Below are 24,591 nucleotides of genomic sequence, written 5' to 3'. Positions count from 1 at the left end.
AGGGACTCAAGCCCTATGAAATTCCTCCCAATTCCACCACTTTCAGTTCCATCCTACTGTACATCAGCTAATCATTATTTCAAATCACCTGTTTCAGCTGATGCCCGTGAAAAGGGGCAATGTAATAAAGACTGGCCAGGCAGCTCCAAGCCTCACACTGAAGCACCACAGCTGCAGGCACACTTTAGGGACCCAAACACAGCAGATCAAACAAAAGACAAGCCACCTGTCCCCTGATTCCTTCCACAGCTGAAACACACACCCAGAAGAGCACTGACCCATATGAGGCTGCGGAGGTGTCTTGGTTGCAATTCCATTTACATGAACATAGCAATGGCAGAGGCATGAAAAGGAACAATAACTTGCCAGACTCTAGCTGAGCTAGCCACAAGGAAATCTATAGCTTCACCATGGAGGAGGTATTTTGTTTTAGTGGTGGCAGACAGCAAACCTGCCCTAGACAGATGCCAACCTGGCTCATCCTCTGCTTTTGCTGACTAAAGATTATCACGGCTCTTCATCTTTCAACCCTAATTCATGCAGGGACTCCTCTCTTCCTCCAGCTATTTCCAAGTCCTTGCAGCCCACAAGGTTGCCAAGGCAATTATTGCAATGTAACATAAAAAACATCATCATTAACTAGCAATCAGGAAAGGAGATGGAGGGAAAGGAATATTCAGAGAGAGCAAGCACTTACCATATCTACCAGAACTGAAGACACTGAGAAAGAAATCCAAAACTCATGTTTTCAGAAATATCTGTATATAACACAGCAGTACACAGACCACAGTTCTATACATATTGTGGTATATGAGGGGGTGTCAGAGCCAGCAGTCAATCACTGTCAACACTGACAGAAGTATCTTAGATGTAGCTCACAGCTGAGCTACAGTGAAGGTCCAAGGAGGAAGGGAAACCCCATCCTCTGCATACCTCTCACTTGCAGACCATGAGCTGAATCCCAAGACCTTATCCACAGTGAGCTGAATAATAGCAGACAGATCTGCACTAAATAGAAACTATCTACCAATTAGCTGGGGTGTCAGGCAATCACCAACACCAAGCTGGACTTGTCCCTGCTGTTTTGAGGCCTGGACTATACAAATAACTTTAGCTAGGCAGTGCCTGTATGCAGAAAAGAATTGTGCTTATTCCTAATACAGCTAGAATAGGAGAAATAGCCAGGAACAAACTCAATACAAAAGAGTGCTGACAAAAGAAGTTGCTAAATTTTGGGAAAATACATGGCTATACACTGGCTGGCTACCTTTTGCAAGTACACTGCCAATACAGGCCTGTAGCCTAGACACAGCCCCTGTGACAGAGCAGAAAACACAAGCTGCAGAAGAATGCTGCCCAAACAAGAAGTACAGTGCAGAACTCTGGACAGCTTGGACTGATTTCACCTCTTTATCTCATAGATTTCTGTGTATGTGTATACACAGAAACACACACAGCATTGCCAAAGGCACACACAACTGAGATGCCACTAATTGCTCCCTAGAGCTGGAAGAGAACTTGAGGTGGATCTCTAACCTACTATCCACTGCAGTGGCTGCCTCTCAGCAGCCTCCTCTGTGTTTATATATACCACAATTGGTTTCAAATATCTAGCATAACAAAGGTTACCTTCCCTTCAGCACACATCAACTGCCATAGCTAAGGACTAGGCTCTTAAGTTCCTCCCAGCTATTTGCTCAAGATTTCAGCTGTTGTAGAGTTCTCCAACATACATTTAATCTCACCTCTTCAGAGTAACTGAGGCAGAACAACAATAAAAATGATACAGAGAGTGTGAGAAGACTTCAGAAGGACGGAGGGAACCAGATGAAGGATGGAATCAAAAGCAAGCAGAGATCAAAAGATGCAGGTTCCATTTAATCTTACTCCAAATAGGAAAAATCCCCTCTCATGTACATGGAATTTGGCTAGAACAATCACACTATTTTTCACCCTAAAAAGCCTGTAGTCAATATCAACAAATAACTCACTTTCCTTCACTCTGTTTTCGCTTGGCTTTGGCGGTGACAGAGTGTGCTGCAGCATTTACCTGCCTGGGTTTGTCAGGCACACATTGCTTAGCTGCGTTATTTTCCCAACATTAGGCACGGAAATGTTACTCTAATAATTCCTTTTCTTCTTGCTGCTGTTTGTGTAAACAGGTACAGTCTTACTCCCTGTGCTGACTCCAGACACTAAAACTGATCAGAAAAACTGACTGCTCTGGAAGACAGTAAATATCTATAAGGTTATTGAAAAGTAGATCAGGCATTGTACAATTTATGGCCTCTGGGATGCTAATTTGATTAGGTCATTTACATTTTGTCCATTTCCATGGTGATCCAGGAGCCCAGGTCTGCTGGTGATGTTTATTTCCCTAGCTAACACCAAGCACACATGCACTTAAAACACACAGTCCAGCAGGAGACCTGATGGACAAGCTTTTTGTGTTAGCCCCAGCAATGGTACATGAACTATGCTCTTGGTGACATGGGCACAGATACAGTGAAAGTGGATCTCAGCAGACTTCAGGAACGCCAGTAGGACACGAACCCAGTTTGATCTTCTATTGCACTGCTGGGTCAAGACACTGGGAGCAGCATAAACCACTAAGTGGTTATTGCAATCATCCATTCAGCAATCTTGTCTCCAAACCACACAGGGAGTAAAATTTGGAGCAGCTTGGTATCATGCTACCAGAACAAGTATTTAAGTAAAATCGAGTTTCCTGACAAATGCTTTTTTGGCACCTGATACCTACATACTAGGAGAAGCCCAGAAGCACTGCAGATGACTCAGTGCTAAGCTGGAAGCATGTGACAGTGTCCAGTGAGGGCACACAAACCCCTCAATGAGCATTTTGAACACCAGATAACTGGTTTCTATCCAGCTCTCCACAGAAATGTTAAGCCTGATTTGACTCACTAGTCTGTGACATTAGCAGAGAACTATTCTCACATTTGGTGTTACTGAGTTTGCCAGCTTTTGCTCATCAGCTGGGACTGGGGCACGTGTGCCTCATACAAGGCAGTCTGAAAGCAGGGAAAGTCAAGCAGGAAGCTCATTAAGTTCACGCTTCACCAAGAAGCCTGAATGTACTGATTCATCCCTCCTTCCTTCCCCCCCAGTCCTGCAACTGCCAGCTTGTGCTGAAGTTCTCCAATTATGTTTATCAAGCTAATTCTTTTCCTTCTTTACTTCTAAGGTGCCAAGCATCTGGTCTGATAGACAAATGGATTTGTACCTTTCGTAGCTTGCCGTAGTCGATGAGCTCTGGACGGTGTCTATGAATTAAAGCACAGAAACCAAGGCCATCCTTCCAACTATGAGAGAAACACAAGAGAGAACAATGAACATTGCTCAGCCACGGAGACACACAGTGGTGAGCATGAGGGAAGGCACCAAGGCAGTGAGACAACTAATTCTGGTTTAGTTTCCAACTAAGAGTGCTTCTGTAAGTGCTGGGAATGAGAGGTATCTTGTACGTGCATGAGACTGCAATGAAGATTCCTTTCAACCCCTACAAAAATCCGTTGTGATTACGACTTGCCCATTGAGGACCTTGGGACCCTGTTTTTGGCAGTTCTCTGTGCTGAACCCTCTGTGCGTGTCCTGTGCAGCACACGAGCTCAAGGTTGAAAAAAGGTGTAGACCCAAGCCATAAAGGAGGAACAAGGACATTCCTTAGGGAAAAGGCAGATATCCCCAGCCAGCTGCACTGATGGCAGTTAGGCTTAGAAGTGCTTTACTTTGTATGGCTCATACAAGGCTCACTGGAACATCTGCCAGCTTGGAAATATGAAAAGCAGAGCAAGAGAACCACTTCTTCCTTCCCAGCTCTGCCATACTACAGAAGTTAGGAGGCAGTCCTTTTGTCATGGCTGCTAAAGCATTCTGAGTTTTCACAGAGCAAAAGCTCTCTTGTTTAGCCCATGCCACAAATGCTGCTCTTGGAGGACTTAATGCCCTGAAGAACTTTATGAAAGGAGCAACTGTAACCTGAATGAGGTACCTGGATCCTCTTAGAACCTCTGCCTTCAGCTTCCTAGGCATCTCTCTGGACCACATTGTTATTTGTGTAATGTGCACGTGCATTGCCATGGGAGGTCTGCCAGGAATATTGTTGAACATACTGACAGACATAGGAAAATAACACAGAGTGTAAAGCTAAGTTCTTGCCTGTAACTCACCTGATATGGAAGTTCTGGATGTTTACATTTTTGTAGGGGGCTGTCTTCCTCTGACACCATAACAAAAGTCCTTCTTTAGCAGATGTTTCTAGGGAAAGAAAGAAAGAAAACACGTCAATTAACTAATTTTCTTAGAAAACAGGAGTCTCTGGAGAATATGTTAGAAAGCCGTCACCAAATCCTCTTTGGTAGAGACTGCACTAAATTGTGCTTTATTAAACTTCAGTTGTCAGAGAATTTCTTGTTTGGAAAAGTCTACTAGGATAGTTTTGTTACTATTATCTTCTTAATGAAGTTCAGTAATAAGGAGATAGCTTTTTGGAACTAGAGAGTCTTGCAGGACTCTTAAGTGATAAGTTTATTTTCAGGCTTAGTCATCCTTTTGAGCTACCCTTGAAATCTCTTGTAGGAGAAGCATCTGAAAAACTCATCTCAGTGTGCTTGAGCTTGGCCATAAATGTTCATGAGATGTCAGGGCAGCTTGGGAAGGGTAGCTCCCAAGGATCCTTCAGTGACTTACTTAAGAGGGCATTTTGGGCCATTTAAGTGGCAATGCCATTTAGTTACTCCAGTTGTCCATTACTGAACAGTGTCAGGAAAGAACTAAAATTTACCTTCAACTGAGATATCCTGAATGGCAAAACGAAGGATGATGGTCCAAATCATTCCAAGGGTCATTTTAACATTGCCATCCACGATTTCTGTAGGGGGAAAAAAAAAGGTAGAAAGATAAGAAATAGACATAAAGTTGCAACTGCAAATCCTTGTAAAACAGGAGCATTGGGGAACATTCCCTTTTGCAGATGGAAGGAACGGAATTCCTGCTAAAAACTGTTTTTCCCTGCCTTCCCAGATGCTCTGCTGATAGGTACAGTACCCCGTAATCAGATTTTGCAGTACAATGCTGAGAGCAAAACAGACACAGATGATCCTAAAGACTGGGAATAAGCACTGATTTAGATCAGTGTAATTCCCCACACAGGCCTAAAAGCACCTTCCTCAGGTATAATTACTACTACTTAGAAGTCAGAGAAGCCAAATTGGGAAAAGGAAAAGCCTTACTTCTCTTATCCCATATCTACTCCAAGTCACCTACAGAACTGCCCCAGCATAAATAGGCCAGAAGAACCAGTGACAATTCCCAGAGCAGATGAGCTCTGACAGCTGGTTTTGTCCTGTGAACAAGATACAACCAAGAAAACCATACACCATAAACATTTTAATTTCAAACAAGCCTAAATACATCACACTTCCTGTACAGGACTTCTTTCAGTCATGTAATTGCCAAAGGACAATTTCTCAATGTCCACACATCCTGGTGGAAGAAGAACCAAGAACTCATGCTAACCAATAAGCACAGAACATAACATAAACCATGACTGTGAGCAGACTGTGCTTTACTGCTCATTAGATTCCACAGCATAAATGAGCAAGGGTCAACAACTTGGAGGTTTTACAAGGCAACTGTTTGCGTGTGTGAGCTATGATCTGTTTAGGATGAAGGATCAAGGTCCTGAGAACAACAAGTGCTTGGGGCAATGTTGGCCCAGAAAGAAGCTTCCATCATGTATGGACTAGAGCCAAACAGTGAGCAGATGGGTCTCAAGTACTGATCCTCAACATCTACAAAAATTCCACAGATATATATAGACACACACACAGTTACAGAATTTACAGCCTTCACATTTTTGGATAGTGAAACCAGCTGAGCTGTTTTCTCCTACTCATTCTCTGACAGGTCCCTATATGGCAGGATCTTTCACAAATAAATGACAAGCCACAAGAGTATTTTCAGTAAGAAAATGTTTGGAGGTAGAATAATTCAAGTCCCAAGAAGACTGTCAGAAACCATTTTTGTACTACTGTAGACTCCTCCATGCCACTTCTTTCATAAAGCTGCCCAGCAGGAATTAGGTTCTGGGGCAAGCACAATTTGTGGTATAGGCAATTGATGCCTGTCTGGATTGTGCCACAAAAGTAACAATATTTTAATCTTTCCTTTTAAGCTGTTAAAAAATGCTTTTCTTCTCATGAAAAAAATTCAAAATGTGAACCTCTTGTATTCAAAACCAACAGACCAGCAGCACACACCCCAGAAACAGATTTTCAGAAATTGTGTCCAAACTCCTGAAAACTTGTGATTTAGAGATACATGTCAAGCAACTTCCAGTGTAAATCAGAATTATAAGATCTACTGTCCTTAGACATACATGCGAATTAGTGATTTACAGATGCAGAAGACAGAAAGCAAGACATGCAGCCTTGTTCTACTGCAGTAAAACTCTGTCTCTGCTCCTTTCTAAACTTCAGAGTACTAAGATCTCTTATTGGGTCATCAGTTTGCCCAGAATTAAACAGCCAATAACTTTTCAGTTCAGTACAAAAAATCTACAGTTATTTTGCTGGCATGAAAAAACTGTGTTTGCCTGTTGACGGTTTTCACGCAAATTAATTTTTTACAGACATTTTGAGGTCAGGGGGTTGTCTGCTAGGCTGATGCAAGAAAATGTCATACAATGGCAAGTGTATTCAGTTCTGTACTTTTTGTATTCTTCAATCCTCCAGTAAAGCACTGCAATCAATTTGAAGGAGAATCCTCGCTATTTTTACAAATACCTGAGATACTGCAGCTAAAATATACAAGAAAGTACCTGTATTTTCAGCTTGTTTGTTTTGTTAAAGTGATTGATAATCACGGGGATCTTCAAAAATCAAAAAATCCAGTGCTTGTAAAGCCCCCAACAGTTGGCAGGACTCTTCTCAGATATATTTAAGACCTGAAACTAAATGGAGCTCTTTAATGGGCTTGATTAAAATCTGATGACAATACTTTAATGCTGAAAATGCTTCATGAATAGTAATAAATCAATCAGTGAGCTGAAACAGGTAATTAATATTACTGCTCCATGGATTTAAATTGGAAATAAAGGTCCAGACACTTATATAAAACCGACAGTGTAAAGTCGCTAACATCACATAAGAACTCAGCACTACCTTCTGGTCACATTCTAAAATTCTGGTTTTATAAAGTCAGCTGGTGGAATTAAGGTGGAAGCATCCCTTCTTTCCCAGTCCTCTTCACAGCACAACCCATTTAAAAAGAAAGACGTGCTCCCTGTTCCCATATCTGAATATTCTTTAGCAGTGCACCAAAACAAAGCTGTTGTGGAGGAAATCCAGAATATTTCTACTACTTCATCTCTACATGTCATTTTACTTTACACAGTACCACCATGTACCAAGCAGATACTGAAGTCAGTGAGATTAGTGAGTGATCCATCCCAGAATACACATTTAACAAGCTACACAATCCTCTTTTTTTTTTTTTTCTTTTTTTGTTGTTGTTGCTCTTTGAAATAGACTTGACAAAATGGCCTAGTGCTAAAAATCTTCTCCTGGAAACCTGGTTACAAAGTCAACCCGACTGATCAGAAGACTCTATGCTCTTTGGCCCTCACTCACTTGGTCTTCCATCCCGGCACTCCCTACTGCCAACCTCCTTTTCCTTCAGAATTCACCACCCTGCATCTGATCCAGTCTCTTTCTAGTACAGTAGGATAGGCCAAGAAACAAAAGCGAAAAACATGGCTGCAAAACAGGTTTGCATGAAGCTTTCTGCTTCCTGGTGATGAAGAAAAAGAAACTCCATAAGAATTGTTAAAAAGTTGAATACAACACTATAAAACCAGAACAATCTAATGTCTAATTAAAGACAGTATGCTTGGTCCCTGCTGATATAAGGAAGACTCAGTAATGTGAGAGCAGTTCACGTATTAAAAAGCTTGGAATCAGACAGTATTTTCTAAAAGCCTGACTCTGCTTTCCAAGTGCTCTTTCTAGGCAGGGCCTCTGCAAGCACTGTGTGCACTTCAGCACCAGCAGCTGTTGAAGGAACAGCAGCACAAGCACATGCTATCAATGTGATTTACATTCAACTTGAGGGTTGATCAATTGCTGGCTAAAGCTGATGAAGCATCTGCACCCACTAGAAGGAAATTTCTTGCACCAGTGAATATGCTTCTACCCAGCTCCTATCACTGCAAGAACTACAGTACTGGCTGGCCACAGAGACATGCCTTTTGAAATGCCACCACCTCTTTTAAATGCATGAACTCATTTTGAAAAATGCAAAAATTATTACGCTTCCTTTCCTACCATGGATATTTAGAAGCAGAATCAGCAATACAGAAACTGTTATCCCCTCCTAGATACTTCTGAGCTGCCCATGAGAGCAGAGCCTTTGGTTACCCCATGGAGAGAAGAAGTTGCAGGGCATGAACAATTGGCAGGATAGCATTATGATCTGGGAATTGGAGACCTACAACAACAATGGTGACAACATAAAGGCTGCTCTGCACTTCGTTTTTCAAACAAAAGCCAAATACAGCAGGACAACTATCCATGCTCCTGTCTTCAGAAAGCATGTTGCTCCTGATGGTCCTGTCAGATTTAGGACAGACAGCTGGCATTGTTAGTGAGGGTGTAACTTTCAAGTCCCTAACAGAGTGGACAGGACATAGGGACAAATAAATGCTATGCTTCACTCACTGACATAGAGAGACCCTACCTTCCCCTTTTTTTAATAGTGAAATAAATGTATCTGTGCACTGCCTGGTGCTTCAGTAGGTGTTTTATGATGGGACTTTTGCAATCACTGAAATCCTTCAGCTTTATTTCTCCTTTTACTTGTGCAGGTGAGAATAGGGGTCAGTTCATCCAAAGTTATCTGTATGTTGAAGTAAGCAAGATCTGTTTAAGAAAACAGCAACTTTCTATGCAGATTTAAGGTAAAAATAAACCAGTCCTAGGGTGACATACTTGACCTATTCAGCTTGTTAAGTCCCAGGAGCATTTGACATGAATATGGAATCTATTACAGCATAAGAAGGATCCTGAGGTGTCAGATGACAGTGAGATTTAAAAGCAGATGAAAACCATTTGGCTAAAGTCTTCCTTGATCCAGATTTCACAGATCTGCTGTATGCCACAACATACTTTGATTCTATGGACTCTGGCTAACAAAATATTTAGATTAAAACAAGCAAAACCAACCCCCCCAAAAAAGTCCCTAAAATTCATGCTTCAGAAAGGTTCATAATCCCTTTCATGGACAGAATAAACTTCCATGCTGTCCGAAGTAAATTCAATTTTTATAGCTGATGTGCAGTTTACTGCCCAGCAAGCCCCTGGGCTGACAGGCTGGGCAGAAGTCCCTGCAGCAGGTTGTGCTCCTTGGTGACAAGCAGAGTGGCCTGGGCTCGCTCTGTGTGCAAGGGCAGGCACTGGGGCGGGCAAGTCCATGCTGTGACCACACTCACATGGCCTGAGAGGCATCACAGCACAGGCCCAAGCACTCTGTATAAAAATCAGAACTAAGCTTAGGCTAAACTGCAGTGCCTTGCCACCTTTGGTAGTTTAAAGAAAGCCATATGTATTGTCGATATAGCTGCATAGGCACCAGGACAAAGGAAAGCCAGGAAACATTTGGCAGGGGAGTTCAAGATCCCTATTCAGATTGATCTGGATCATACTTCTGTCACAAAATGGCACTTCACAGCCTATTTCTGAACAGGGTGACTGCTGTTAGTCCATACTGAATAAGTGGGCCCTGGTGATCTTTGGTCACAGATCACTTGACTTGCAAATGACTTTTAAGTGCTGTGAGATGCAGTCACAGCTGACTCAGGAACAGGACTCAGGAGATTAAAAACATAAATCCCTCAGAAGAAGACGAAAAGAAACTAGTGTCATGGAGAACAGAATCAAAAGGGGAAAAAAAGGGGAATTTAGGAAGAAAGAAAGATAGGGTTAGCTATACTCTGGAAAATTTTAAGGAGCTATTTAAGGTAGACCATATCTAGGTCCAGATCCAGCTTCCAGTTTTCTAGTCTGAAAAGGGTCCTATACAGATATGGACTATTGTATCAGACACTGGATGCATCAGTCTTTTTGTAAGGACACAAAATGACCTTAGATGTGTTTTTGTTTTCCATAAACAATATTCACTGCCAACAATAGCCTCAGGTTGCTACTGCTGAAAAAGCTGAGAAATCTGAAGGAAAGTTTTGCATGCAAAATATCATTATAATTCAGCCATTGATCTCTTGTATTTTGCTCTTCAATACCAAAGACAGTGAAGAGGCATCTGCAATGTCCTAAGTTATCCCAAAGTCTCCATGAAGTTAAAGCAGTGTGCTGAGGTAAAGATTTTGGTAAGGCAAACATGAGCACCTGCAGTGGCTGAGGTAATCTGCCTGATCTGACATGGAACTAATGAACCATAGGATGGGTACAGGTCTTGGAGATGCCCCAAGAGAATGCTTGAAAATTCAGAACTGGGGACAGCGTGCCAAGACTGCACTGACCTCATAAGCTGAGAACAGGCAGAGCTCAGCCCTGTAGCCCCAGGACTCTCCCAAAGAAGGAATACACATCCAGAACTGTATCATGGGCTCATTTCCTGGCTGTGTCATGAGCTTCCCTAGAGAAACCAAGTACTTCCATCTGCAAGGTGGAGATAACAAACCTCCCTCAATTTCCATGGTCACTGTAAAGACAAACCTAGAAATATCTCAGAAGCAGAGTATCTCCACAGCAACAATGACAACCTGAAACCATAGGAAGGACTTACAAACAGATCCAGAACAGAGAAAAGTGTCATGAAAACCTGTAAGCCCTTCTCGGACTTGGGTGACATACCTGTGAAACACCCACCACCTCTGCTAAAAAGACAAAAACCCTGCACAGCTGCCTGGTTTCTGCATGGTCTGCAAGTTCTTGAGGGCATCCCAGATGCTGCCCACACTGGTCTCCACACAGTGATAAAGGCTTCCAGCCAGAGCATCCAGCTATGTAGGGTGCACAACCAGAAGCCTGGAAGCCATGAAAATTGGAATCTCTGGGGTCCTTCTCCTATGCTGGGGACTGCACTTGGCTTTTACCCATGCAATGTCCTCCAGCAAGAGATCCTTCTCCAGCAGCTCTGAAACAAGCTAAATACAAATAACTGCTATGCTTCAATTCAGAGCTGTCTTCATTTGAGAAAGAAATACCTCAATTAATTTGTTTCTGCCATTGCTCAAAGTTTTTCTTAACTCATGAGAGCCAGGAGAAAAGCAGGATGACCTGACCAATAATCCCAAATGGAAATCAGGTTTGGCAGCCTGGTGTGAAGATCAGATTAAAATCCAGAGTAAAAACCTACTATATCCCATTTTTAACTCAATTGTTTATTCTACAAGAACACAGTAGGGCTAGGGAGAGGAAATGGGAAGGGAAATGACATGCTGCTATGAAAGAAAGGCAAAGGCTAAGCACAGCTTGGGCTCAGAAAAATCAGACGGTTCCTTTACCTTCTGCTCCAATGGATACTAGCTTGACTCCTTTGCTGGCAATGAAATCCAAGGCCTTGTTCACATTGGATATTTTGTGCACTCGCATTTTGCCTCTTTCAGGCTTTGCCAGACGTTCTCCTAGTAAGAAAAGAGGCAAAAAAATAGTATTAGAAAACAGTTCTGAACCTGCTCTTCCCTGGTGCATGTTTCCTGTGGTGTGGCTCCCAGTGCTCAGTCTGGCAGAGAGACTTCCCTGCATCCCTTCAGGACAGCCACACTCACTGTTTAAGCACCCCCAGAAAAAATCAGACAGAAAAGGATCTTTTTGATGCATCCCAGGTAAGTTAGTAACAGAGAACCTGTCCTTTTCAGAGGACCTTTGCACCAGAGAGGAAAAAATCTGTTAAGTCTCCACTGAGCTTAGCAATGGAACCAACCTCCTCTAGCCACAAGATAACGAGGCCTGGGAAGAGCACAAACTCTCCCCCCCTTACAAAGACAGGTGAGGAGCTCTCCTCCAGCATTTCCAACACCCAACTTACATAGCAAATCTCTCCTTGGAACTACCTACAGTCAGGTATGAGGGAGATCTTGTACCTTGCCTTTTCTTTCCCCCAGCCAAGATTCAAATCTCCTGCCTCTCTTGTTTCTCCATTGAATGGCCAAAACTGCCTGTATCAGGAAATAAAATTACTTCTTTGGCAAAGTGGTTTTATAACTATCACATCAACTCCTTTCCATAAAGTCTGATGTATTTCTAACTCTATACTAGGTTTTTTACACAGGTGCATTTTAAATGTTTATACTGAGGCACAAAGAAGGAAGCAGCCTAGAACAGGTTAATCTCTGATAGAAATCAGTCTTAGGATAACACCCAGCTCCTGACTGCAACAAAACTGGTAGATTTGGAAAAGCACTTTCCAACCTTATTTATTTGAAAGAGGTACATAAAGTGCAGTCATGCCCTTCTTGATAGGACTGCTTGTAACTACAGTCTGCTTTTACTACAATAACCCAAACACTCAGAGTAAGCAAATTAAAGCTTGGACAGGTGGACCTTCCAAAGAAACCTCTAACAGGAATATAATTAGATGGGATTTCAGGAACCACCTGTATATGACAACATTAGAAGTGAAGAGAACATCCACTTCCAGATCACAAGCTCCAGAATACAAAAACAATCAAAAGAAAACCCAAGCTGGTTTTATACTTAAAAAAGGTGTAATTAAAAGGAGATCAAATAGGCAAGTCTAGGCAAGTCACTTGACCTATTCAGTTCCAAAAGTCTCCTGCTATATCTTGAACTGAATTTTTAAGTCAATGTAAGCTGACTCAAACACTTTATTTGAAGTTTAAGTGTGAGAAAGAAAAGTACTTGGCTTGTTTCCTAACACAGGTGTGAGGAAAAGCTAAAACAGAGAAGAGAGTAGTATCTCCACAACCATGCCCTCTAAAGGAAAAATGTCTGGAAATTACAATCCTTTAAAAGTGTTTCAGGGTTACTGTAAACTGGTGCCATTACCTCTCACACTAAAGGATAAAACTAGATTCATTTTTAAAAGAAAACACTGATGTTTGACAATTTAAGTAAAAAGATGTATTTTATGGTACTGCCTCCTTCCTAGGATTAAAAGAAAACCCCAACTCTTTTGCTTTAATGGAACCTCAAGTACATGCCACAGTACACTGCTTTATTTTTCCACTTAGATAATGCTAGTCATTCTGAAGAAAAGCTGAAACATTTTTGTGACAGTTATTTGCTACAGTTTCACAATGACATTTTTATGTGTAATTTTACAATAGACTTTAGCAATCTTACACAGCCAAATGTCAACAAATGGGTTGAGCCAGCTAAAACCCAGACACTTCCTTCAGTTCAATGTGACTGTAAACTAGCCTCGCAAAAAGAAAAATAAAGACAAGTGATTAGGTTTCAGCTGGGATAGCAAGCTGATCCAATTCACCTCGTGGCCCATGTGCAATGCCAGTGCAGTGGAGAGCATCTGACCTGCTCTCCCTGGGGCTGGGGAGAGCAGGATTGTTCCCCCTGACAGCCATGAGATCCTCAAGTCACTGATGGTGATGGCAAACCTCTCTCAGATTCTAATCCTTTCTCTGTGAACTTTTTTAGCTTTCAAAACCCAACGACCATTTCCTTCAGACTTGGACTTCATTAGAGACTTAGATTTCCAGAAAAAAGCATCATCTGGTTCCATGCCATACATTATTAATGATGTGGACTGTTAGAAGGAAGCCTGCTAGAAATGTTCTACTTTGAGCTACTGGCATCACTGGCTTTATTTCTCAGTACTTCTCCTAGCTGACAAAAGGAAAATAGTCTACTACTTGCTCCCATTCTCTGATTCTCCTCATGTAGTAGCCCAAGGCTGTGCTGTAAAAGCCAAGCAATGCAAGGATGTGATGGCATAGAAGTTGTTTCCAAATTTGTTTAGGAAAAATTTCAGTTAGTGACTCTGCCTGTTTGAATGAGGAAAAAAGCACCTTACAACTTTATTTTAGAAGTACTAAATGTAAGTTCAGCCTTTTTCAGTCTTGTATTATTTTTAAAACGGCTTTGTCAGGGGAAGGAAACATATATGGTGAAAAATGAAAGTGTATCCTTTGGGGCAGGAGGTTGCAGCTGTTACTTCCAACCACGGAGGCCAATCAGAGAGGACCTGCAATGAAGAAGTCCCAGGACAGTCCATGGAACTTCCCCTGCTGTACAGTGACTGGGAACAAGGGGCTCTTGTGGGGCTGAAAGGGGACCTGTCAGCAGCACAGCTCACCACCAGAAGGTACCACACTGAGTAAAACTGAAGCACTCTCCTCTTGCAGACCATCATTGCTTCCCATACTTCGGGAAACTGCACTGGATGGGAAAACTGCTTCCTACTTGCCCAGATGCCTGGCACCAATGTGTTCCCAAGGACACCTGTGAGGGTCTCCCTCCCTGAAACAGGTTTCCCACAGTCCCAGTGGCAGTCCCTCTTCCACCCCAGGGTCTCAGGAAGCTTCCCTGATGCAGGCTCCATCCCTCCAGCCATGGCAGAGTGCAGCAGCAGCAGGCACCCTGCAGCAGGGCCAGAGGGAGGGAGATAGTGCTCCCAGCCAGGTGGAGGAGGCACCCAGCTCCACATGGCTCTCAGCCAAGCTGACCCAGCACTCTCATGGCTGAAAGCTCTTACAGCTTCCTACTCTGGGTTAGAGGACATCAGCCTGACACAGAGAAACCCTGCCCATGCCAAATTCCCATCAGCAGCTCTGCAGTCCCCCAAAATATGTGAAGAGGAAAGCGTGAGCCAAGAGCTGAAAGGAAAGGCCAGAAGCTGGAACTGGAGCGCTACCAGCCACCCAGAGACTCACCATTTTGGCAGATGATGAGTGGCCATGGCAAAAAAATACAGGTGAGCTCTTGCCAAACATCAGGAGACTCCTGACCCTCATACACTGCTCCCCATATGGGCTGCTACTGCCCCAGCTATGGACTGAAGGGGTTGCTAGAGGAGCTAGTAGCTGGAAAGAGGCTCTGCATGAGCACTGGGGCTCACAATGGATAAGGGAACTGCAATGATGGAAGTGAAATGAGGAAAATATGTGCTATGTTTCTCTTTTTTTGCCACTGTACTTAGGAGAGCTGTACTGTAGCTTCTGCTGCCTCTAGGGAGAGGATGCTCAGTCTTAAGAGTGTGAAGGACCATGGCCTCTGGTGGGATGCAGTTCCCAGCTGTCCCCCACACCTGTGCCCCCTGGTCATGCAGCTGCAGGCACAGAGCCACTCTGCACTGGGACAGGGACATGCCATGCCTGTGACACTGCAATTGGAAGCCCCTGACTTCTTCTCAAACAGAGGTGGATCTGACAGGACATGCCAGTGAGCTACCAAAGGGACAACAGCAGAGGAAGAGTGGGAGATGATGCAAGGAAATGAAGCAGCATGAGATACAAGATCCCTGCTTTAGCACCAAGCCTCATCATCCTTCTCCTACACATCCTTCTCTTCCCTATCTTCCAACCCAGGCATTAGTAGCTCAGCCATCAAGGCCCATCTGCCCCAGGGTCCTCTCTGAGGGAACATGAATACAGAAAATACACTAACAGGACTCTGCTACCTCATTTCTTACAAGCACTGCAGAAACAATGTGCACACTGCAAAGTTTTGATAGTGTTTCAAACTCAGATCCCTCCAAACCACCAGCATGGGCAAACTCCCTGAGATTTCATTCTATATTCATAACTTCTTGAAAAACACTGCCAATAAACAGACAGAATCTTTACATAAAATGGAAAAAGGGAAGGTAAGGAAAGAAAAGGAACATAGGACAAGCTGTCTGAGTGCTACTATCATGGCCCTTTAATTGAAAAATATACCAAGGTCAGGAATTCAAGTCACTGGATTGCTGTAACTGGCTCAAAAGCCATCAAAACAAAGTCTGTGAGCTGGGGTGAACAATCCCAGTTTGATAAACACAGTCTTGCCCTCCTTCAATCCCTCCTACAACACTTTAGTAAAGTATTTATTTCATGAGCACATCAAAAGGGATTACTGCTTACATGAAATAATCCCTGAGAGATATCTGTCTAGTAGTGGGACAATTGTGACACAGAATAAAAACAAATCTGACCTAACTTGTTCATGCCGCTGCTTTTATTTCAGAGGGATTTTTTTCTCCATGAAGGTTTGAGCATTAAGCTCAGAATAAAACTAGAATGGAAAAACTTGAGTCATGGCTGAAACTGAATGACACAGAAGATTTACTGGTTTGACTCCCTTCTTCCAGTAACTTCTATCATACTCCCACTGCCATGATTTCCTAGTGCAGCATTCCCACACTTCTCAGAGCTGCTTCATCAGCCCTGCCAAGCAGTAAGAGCCACTGCCTGGATCTTCACAGGAGGCTGTGCATTCCTGACAGGCAGAGAAAAGCCAAGAAGCCAGAGCAGGAATGCAATAGGCAGCCTGCACAGGCCATGAGCTTTGGAGTACATTCCAAAATGGCCAGTGCTGGAGACATATATTTGTTAGGGAGAAATTTGTTCCAAATCAGGAAGCAGCTGTTCTTCCATTTCAGCAAAAACTGCAGCATCACAGCCCTTGCAATCATCATCCTGCACGGGCAGCACCACACAGAACCTCTCTCACCTGAAATGACTTCCAGAAGTAACATGAGTTTAAGACCATCCCTGAAATCTTCCTCTATGTTCTCAATCTGTGTCCCAGCCTTGCGGAGGTGAGAATTACACCATGCTGTAAATGTCTAAAACACAAAAAAGGAAAGGGGGGGAAAAAAGGCAGTCAGTAATCTTCCCACAAACCAAACAACAATTCGCAACCAAATCAGTGCTGTTAAGTACCATGACAAACGCTCATCAAGTTCTCATCTCTCCACCCATGTCCTTGTGGAGCACAAGCATTTGCACCTCTAAAAACCCAAAGATGCAGGATGTTTCTGTAGCAGAGGGAATCTGAGACAGTCATTTCACAGCTCCAGCACATCTGATGCTCTGGAGAGGCTCCTCATTTTCTGTTTGGCTTAGAATACCTTGAAAGCGATTTTTAAGCATGCTAAGTGCTCAGATTGCTGAAGACTTCCAGTGGTATTAGATAGCACATATTATTATGAAGGAGAACAGAGAACAGCATTCCAGATTATCTTGTCCCTAGAGAGGTGCTTGAGAGAAAAACAGAACCATTCTTCAACCACTCTGATCTACTCCATCCCCAGCTACCTTTAGACACTGAAGGAGAGCCTGCTGAGCTCCTCAGGCACATAAATCACATCCCAGTAGTGTCTGTCCTGCTGCCTCCATTCTCACTGACTAACTGCTAAGCAGACCTCCTTTTCCTGTGATCATCCCACCTTTCCTCCCCCATCACATACATGGAAGAGTAAATACTTTCTGAATGAGGATAATATCACCCAGTAGAAGTGCAGGTCCTAGAAAGGATACAGGTAACCATTACTTAGTGACACTACTGTCTAGCACAGCCCCAAAACTCCCACTACTTGAGAGCCTCTGGCAGAAGCACCATTGCAGCCATCTCAAAAATAAAATCACAGCCACTCTGTAATTAGTGATACCATGCACCACCACTGGAATAATAATCCGAGTCTGAAGTGCAGGACAGACTAAGGCCCAAAGTACAATACAGCCAGTACTATGCAGGCTAAACAAAACTCTTTTTTGAAAGCACCTTCTGACTTCAACTAGTAAAGACAAAAGTATCTCTCATGTGAGAGAAATTGATTTCACCACAACAGATGACAACACATTTTTTGTGGTTGCAATCTGTAAGCCCATGCTCTGAACAATGGGCATGTGGGGCACTGTCAGGGGAGAGACCATCTCTTCCAAGAGATGTGACAGGAGTTATCTCAAAAGAGTACCATGTGAACTAGTCTGAAAAGAAAAGTTTGATGATCAAAGCACAAGGAGCAAATATAAAACATCTCAGACACTTCTGTGTGGCATAGACTTAGATAGTTGAATCAAAGACCTGAATCTCATCTGAACATGCAGAAGCTGTCTGACACAAAACTACTGTTTGAAGAGTAAATGGTAGCAACCAGGAAGACAAGTTTGCTCAAGTGCTAATGAATGTGTTTGCCAGTGTTTGAATAGCAGACCAAGTAAACCCTTTTCTTTGTACAACCTGATAACCCCTCTATCACTCTCTAAATAGAAGTCTGAGGTTACTCAAAAATGAATGCATCCAAAAGCTCAGTGCTACCACAAGGAAAGTCTTCCCTCCCTCTCCCAGATGTGGTCCTGGAGCCAATTCAACTCACTGACCCAGCAAAGAAAACTGTTTACTTTCTTAAGGCTGGTCTTCTGCTCAGTAGTGCATGGAGGCAGTTCAGCAGAATTTTAACAAGCCTCTACAAAAAAAATTGGGCACACAAGGGCCAAGCAGGAGGGTGGAGTGGACCACAGCAGTCATGCCATTTTAAGCTGCTGGGGAACCACAGAAGGAAGGACTCATTTAATACTGAATCACAGCATGGCAAAAATTCAGAAAGGCTTTACTACTTATAACATGCATGGGATTTCAAAAGAAAGATTACTCCAAATGACAACAGGATTGTTCTTCAGTGTCTCAAAGCTGGGCTTTCACTACTAACCTGCTCTCATTTGAGTTCACCAGACCACAAATAGTGCGGCAGAATCTTTCCTTGGAAAAAGCATTGCTCAACAGCTGCCAAGGCTTCCACTGCTGTGCTTTGGCCTTGTTCTCCACTGGGACTGTGGAATGGAGCAGGACAACAGCACAGCTGTAAATGCTTTTATGGCAATGGCCCTTTGGACAGATGCATGTATTGTGAAAGTCTGGGATCTCTTTTTTTCAAAATGGCCTGGTTTCCTTCCAGATTTGGAAGCTTGGAAAAAAGAAAAGTAATTAAGCACCTTTTATTGCTTTTTATTATTAATCCCCTGAGAAAAAAAAAAAAAGGTGGTGGATTGGTTTTTTTTTTTGGAATAAGAATGGTTTTATTTGGAAAAGGGCCCTGTATCCTGAAGTACATCCTTTTGGTGCTATTTTCTTCATTCTACTGCTTGAGCTGTATTACAAGAAGAGAGGTTAATTTATTTGGCTCCCTTTTGCAGCCAAGCTACTTCACTCTTCCAGAAAGGGCAATGAGAGCAGAGATGGTTTCAAATGCTATATCATCATCACATACCAAAGTATGAGAGTAAGTTTTGTCAGAAAAGTTGTGGATGCCCATGAACCTCCTTCTCATATCTGGACAAAATACCTTGAGCTAGTGTCTGGACCTGGGTGACATTAAAGAATTCATGTTGATTTGAGGAGGAACCCTGAGAGCTAACTCACAGGCTACAAGGCTGCACTTCTAGTTCTTGTCTGACTTCTCTGAAGTCATTTCAGTTTTGTTCTCCATCAGTCCAACGCAGATCAGACATCTCTGCTTTAAATCACTGATAATTCCAATAGAGTTCTACAGGGCATCTCTCTGCACAGTTTGAGGGTGGAAGAGAGTCACCAGTTCTACACTTCCAAGAAACACAGATGAAGTTAAATGCAAACCACAAACCTTCTAAACTCTGCTTTATTGAAAAGCCTGGCAGAATAACTAGATCAGGGAGAGTATTTTTATTGCTGAAAGAGTCACCTAGGGCTTGGCGGGAAACAAAATCCCAGAGCCAGCACCAACTTCTCAGCTGGAACCATCTCCATCTCATCATGGCCTCAGACAGGCTGAGTGACACAACCCCACAGAACACTGCCATTAGCCATGAGTGGCAGAATGGACACTTCAGCTTCTCAAGAACTCGGACCCTGAAGGGTGAATGGATGGAGCACAGACAGTTTCCATGAGACTGTTCCCAGATGCACAAACATTTTCTCAAAGCATCTTAAGGTCCCACAGGAATTCCAACAAGCATAATACTATAAGCAGCACAACAGCATATGTGAACAGCAACAACCAGCATCCCAGTGTGGATGCATTAGGCCATTTTAAAAGAAAGCAGGATTATGAATGCATTTAATAACTGCAGTGGGACTCACAAACTCTATTCACCACAGATCAAGCCAGAACAAAATCTATCAAAACATAATCTTCAGAAAACAGCTTTATGTTGCATTTGCTGTACATACTACAGAGGGGTAAAACACCTTCTTACTTCAAAGCAGTAAACTGGAAAGAGATCTGACAGATAGGAGAAGCCTGGAGAAGTCATAAAAGCAGAGGGAAGCAAGAGAAAGGAGAGCTGAAATTTTTGCTGTCCACTGAGTCTTGCAATCCTGGCAGTCTTGTTTAGAGCCATTTTTACTGACTTGGCTTCATGCATCTGCACAGGATCCTTTTTGTTATTCTAGGAAACCTACTGAAACCTCCCACTCACCCCAGCCACCTTCTGGGCAGTACAGCCACTCCTCCCTACGCCTTGAGTCACAGCTACCAGTGGCAATCGGCTCGGTGGCAGCTAAGCCCTGCTGTGCTGCCTGGCACCAGCAAACAAGTTCTCAAAAGTGGAAAGGGCTGTCAAAAGCAGCCAGCCACCTTTCTGGTGCAGGCCTGGCCCTGGGAGCAGTCAGGTAAGGAAAAAACCACAAAAAACCACCACACCTGCATTTGTTGCAGTGGGGTGACTTGCACCCAGCTCAGAAGGCAAAAATAGACTGCCAGGCAAGAAGCTGCTCAGAAACAGCAGAGGTTCTTCCTTGCTATTTGCAGACACAGAGTCTGGAGATTATTCTCATGCTTACTTCTAACTCCCTGTCCCAAAGACAAGAAAACAAATAGTCTGTTAACGTTGAGGCTTATGGAAGTTTTAGAGCTGGAAAACTACTTACTGTTAAATAATAGCACAGAAACCTCACACCATAAATTTTCTGTGGCAACTGCACAAGAGGTGCAAACAGAGCTGTGTTTCTTGGCCCTTGGATCTTTCCATATATTGTACTTGCAATTTTATTTTTGGACACAACAGATTGCCAAGATACCCCTGCAGGTCTGCCTCTTGTTCACTATGGAAGGTGTCTGATGAAGGAGCACGTGTGTTTGCATGTACATGGATGCATTTCTCATCAGTGCTCTCTGGACTCCCTGCTCCTATCTAGCTATGATTTGTAGCTTTTTCAGTTTGTGGTTTTGGATTTTTTTTCCTTTTTACATCCCAGCCTAAGCAAGATCCCTGACAACAAGATCAACTCTTGCTATTTGGCTGCTGGGTTCTGCACGAACAATAGCACATTGGTATTCTACCACAATACAACCTGTCAGATAACAAAAGAATAACAAATATCAAAAGTAAGCAAATATGATTAACTGTTCTGCTGCCTCAGTATATTTACTGCTGGGGTATCCTCTGCAAGGCTACCTGTATGCCTATTTTAATAGTCATGCACACCCTTTTTCTTGACACAACATGAGAAGTCTTTGCTTCTTCACTGTATTAACCCTTTCCCAGTCACAAGCTAGTTAAAACAATAGCCAGGTGATAGCTAGTCCTGCAACCAAAACTCTAATGAGACACCATCTTCAGCTAGATCCTTCCAGGTGTCTCTCAGCCCTGCCAACTGCAAACCTACCCATACCACTTGTGCATACACACATGCACTCTCTGGTATTCTCTGCACTTCCCCAACATTTGCTTTTGTTCCCGAAAGCCAATAACCTTTCCCCTCCACACTTATTTCCAACCTGAGTACCTTTCTGGTACCAAAGTGGCTCAGGCAGAAATCCTGAAACCTAGGGAAGCAGGACAGTAAGTGAACATTTTAAAGTTTAAAGAATGTTTCTGCCCCAAAAGCAGCAGCACCAATACCACTTGGAGCAAATCTAGAGAGCTCTTTGCTGAAAGAAGGCAGTCATAAGGCACTTTGGCTGCTGAGCAATTTTAGCAGTGTAAATGTCAAAGCTACCACAGCCACATAAATGACAGATACTAAAAAAATAAATAAATGGTCAGTTTCATCTCTTTGTGGCTGTGACAGTGACATTCCAGCTTTATCTGACCTTTCCAGATGCTCTTTATTTCTCCCCTTGCTAAATAACCCTTCCACAGAGCCCTGCTTTCCACGGGTGAATGTAAACTTTCGGACACAGCCAAGAGACTGCCATATTTGTGTAACAGCCCTGGAGAAGCTGTAACTGAGCCAGAGCAGGGCTCATTGCCTCTCTTCTGACAGGAGAAAGGTCTGGCTGTAGCAGAAGAATTCACTGGAGCACTGCCTCTTCAGACCACCACCACTGTGCTCAAAGAGCAGCAGTGTTCACAGCCACCAGGACACCCCTCATTCCTGGTGTTTGTGCTGGGGATGAATTTTAATCAAGTACTTCAACACAGCTCTGCTGTTGAGATTTGTCCACTAAGGTTTGGCTCCTGTTAAGAGGGGATAGAGATGCTAGCACACAAATCTCAATCTAGTGGCACAGTTTGATGCTGTCTACACATGTGCTCTGCAAAGGGAAGTCTTGAGTGGGCTGAAAGCTATGGGTGCTAGCCCAGGCTTTCTTCTAGTGTTGTAGGGGAAATGACAGCAGGACTCCCTTTCCAGTCACCAGAAAAAAAAGCAGGATGTTCAAACAATATTTCATACATGGCTGAGAAACAAAATCAATTTACCCAGCTGCAAGAGCTGCACTCCTGCTAGTCATGCAGTTAGCAGCGCCCCCGGGCTTCTGCCTGCACAGCCGGGCTGGATTCCCTGCCTGGCCTGACACAAACCCTCTGAGACTCCTGTTTACTGCAACACCACACATTCCTTACAGCACTGCTGGGACAAAGCAGCTAATTCTTGCAACAACTTTTACACCCAACTCCATGCTGAAAGGAATTTTATTTAAATTATCTGAAACAAGGACTGATGCAATCATCTAATAACATTTAATAGTTTATTATAGCAGGCAGAAAACTGCACACAGAGTTTTTTTTAAGCAATAGGATTACTAATAAAGCAGTCCAGCTGCCCCTTAATGGGATCCTTTGCACCTTGGTAGCCCAGAAGCTGAACATACTATGTCAATTAAGGAGGATGCTAGCCCATGGCCACCACAACTCTCTCTCTTTCTCTTGCTACTTGAACAGAGAGACCAGGCCATCATCAACTTACTAACTGGAAGGATTTGGCTGGGGAGGCCATGAAAAATAAAGCTCCACAATCCAGTTCCAGTTTCCCCTCATTCAGCAGTAACTAATTTACTAGCATTACCTCTCAAGGTCTCATGTGATTTTCCCTTTCCTAATGCTACTGCTCTGAATCCTCCTTTCACATCTTAAAGCACTTGGTAGAAATGCTGGGGTCTCGTGGGTGGCTGCTTAACACTCTCCCTACACTCAACACAGACTCAATTGACAGGCTTGGTTGCAGCTTCTTTTTCTGCACAAGTCTGTGATATAAGCTGACAAGGAGGTGCTCATTTAATTGGGCAGTAAGTACAAAGTAATCCTAGATCCTGTCAACACCCTGGCAAAAGAAAGGCCGTGGCTGGACATAACAGATCACACCAACCATTCCAGTGAAGAAAGTTGGGCATTAAAAGGCTGTTCATGAGATACAACTGAACCATGGAATATTTTCTCTGCCTATATGCTGCATGTGACAGAAGCTTTATACACATACATATTATTGGTTTTTAATAGTGATGAAGGAAGTGCAGACCTACTACAGCCTTACTTCTGTATACTACACCTCTTGGATTACTCCTTGGTGTGCTTGGATATCTGCTAGAATGCTCAAAAATACTCAAAAATCGTTGTCCTCTCCCCTCAGGGGAGCCCTAGGAATTGCAGATCCTCTACACAACCTCATCACAACTATAGGGAGCCTCCCAAAGGGCCTTTTATTTGAACCTGAATTAAGAGAAAAGTCACCATTTGCCATAGTCCCCAATCTCATCTTCCAACCTGAAATACCTTCACTACATGCTGCTTTGCACTGGAAGCCACATTACAATTTTGAAAAGAAGAAAGGCATTTGATAAGCCCTATTGGTATTTATGTTCCAAGCCCAGCCTCCAGGACACAGGGGTAGTTAAAAGAGCTTGGTTTGTGTTGACAAGTTACATTATCAGCAGCTGACCTCTAAAGAATTACAGGTATGATGCTCAATGAGAAGTAGGCTGCACAATGAAGAGCTTTGCCTTCCAATAGAGTTGGCCTTTTAGAAGGGCTGAAGGTATTACATGGATATTCAGAAGGAATCATTACAGACACTCACAGCACAGTTTCACCACCTCCACAAAAGGAGTTCAGTACTACTAGCATCAGTGCTAATGCACTGTTCTGGCTTAATTGCAGCTGCTGAGTTCTAATATAGCCCACACTACTTTCTCAAGTGCTACGCCCTGGAAACGGGAGGTATCATTACACTGTACTGTGCAGTACCAGCATCTGCTCAAAGAACCATCTGGTGGCTGCATAAAGACTTACTGAAGGTGAAAAGGCAAATTGTAAGTCTACTTGCATTTACCAACCCCAGGGCACAGCCCCTGCAATTTGGAAACACAGAACTCAGTCACTTTTTAGTCACTTTCCAAAACCCATCTCTGCAGCTCAGGATGAGAACAAGAGTACAGCAGTAAGAGCTCCATCCCTAA

At 43.2% G+C, this 24,591-nt stretch overlaps 1 protein-coding gene across 7 annotated transcripts in view; it reads right to left on the bottom strand.

Annotated features, from left to right (window-relative positions):
• ACTN1 (actinin alpha 1) overlaps positions 1-24,591 on the bottom strand; it is an 86,042-nt gene that overhangs the window by 28,666 nt on the left and 32,785 nt on the right. For all 7 annotated transcript variants that reach the window (XM_077180309.1, XM_054634409.2, XM_054634407.2 and 4 more), the window contains 5 exons: positions 16,668-16,782; positions 11,543-11,662; positions 4,805-4,891; positions 4,191-4,278; positions 3,245-3,323 (listed from right to left, as the gene is read on the bottom strand). In XM_077180309.1, coding sequence (XP_077036424.1) covers positions 3,245-3,323; positions 4,191-4,278; positions 4,805-4,891; positions 11,543-11,662; positions 16,668-16,692 — 399 coding nt within the window. In that variant the 5' untranslated portion in view covers positions 16,693-16,782. The remainder of the gene's footprint in view (positions 1-3,244; positions 3,324-4,190; positions 4,279-4,804; positions 4,892-11,542; positions 11,663-16,667; positions 16,783-24,591) is intronic.

The sequence above is a fragment of the Agelaius phoeniceus genome, chromosome 6 (genome assembly GCF_051311805.1).
Source record: "Agelaius phoeniceus isolate bAgePho1 chromosome 6, bAgePho1.hap1, whole genome shotgun sequence".
NCBI classification, from domain to species: Eukaryota; Metazoa; Chordata; class Aves; order Passeriformes; family Icteridae; genus Agelaius; species Agelaius phoeniceus.
The sequence above is the reverse complement of the archived record's forward strand: the minus strand, read 5'-3'. Positions and strand labels throughout refer to the sequence as shown.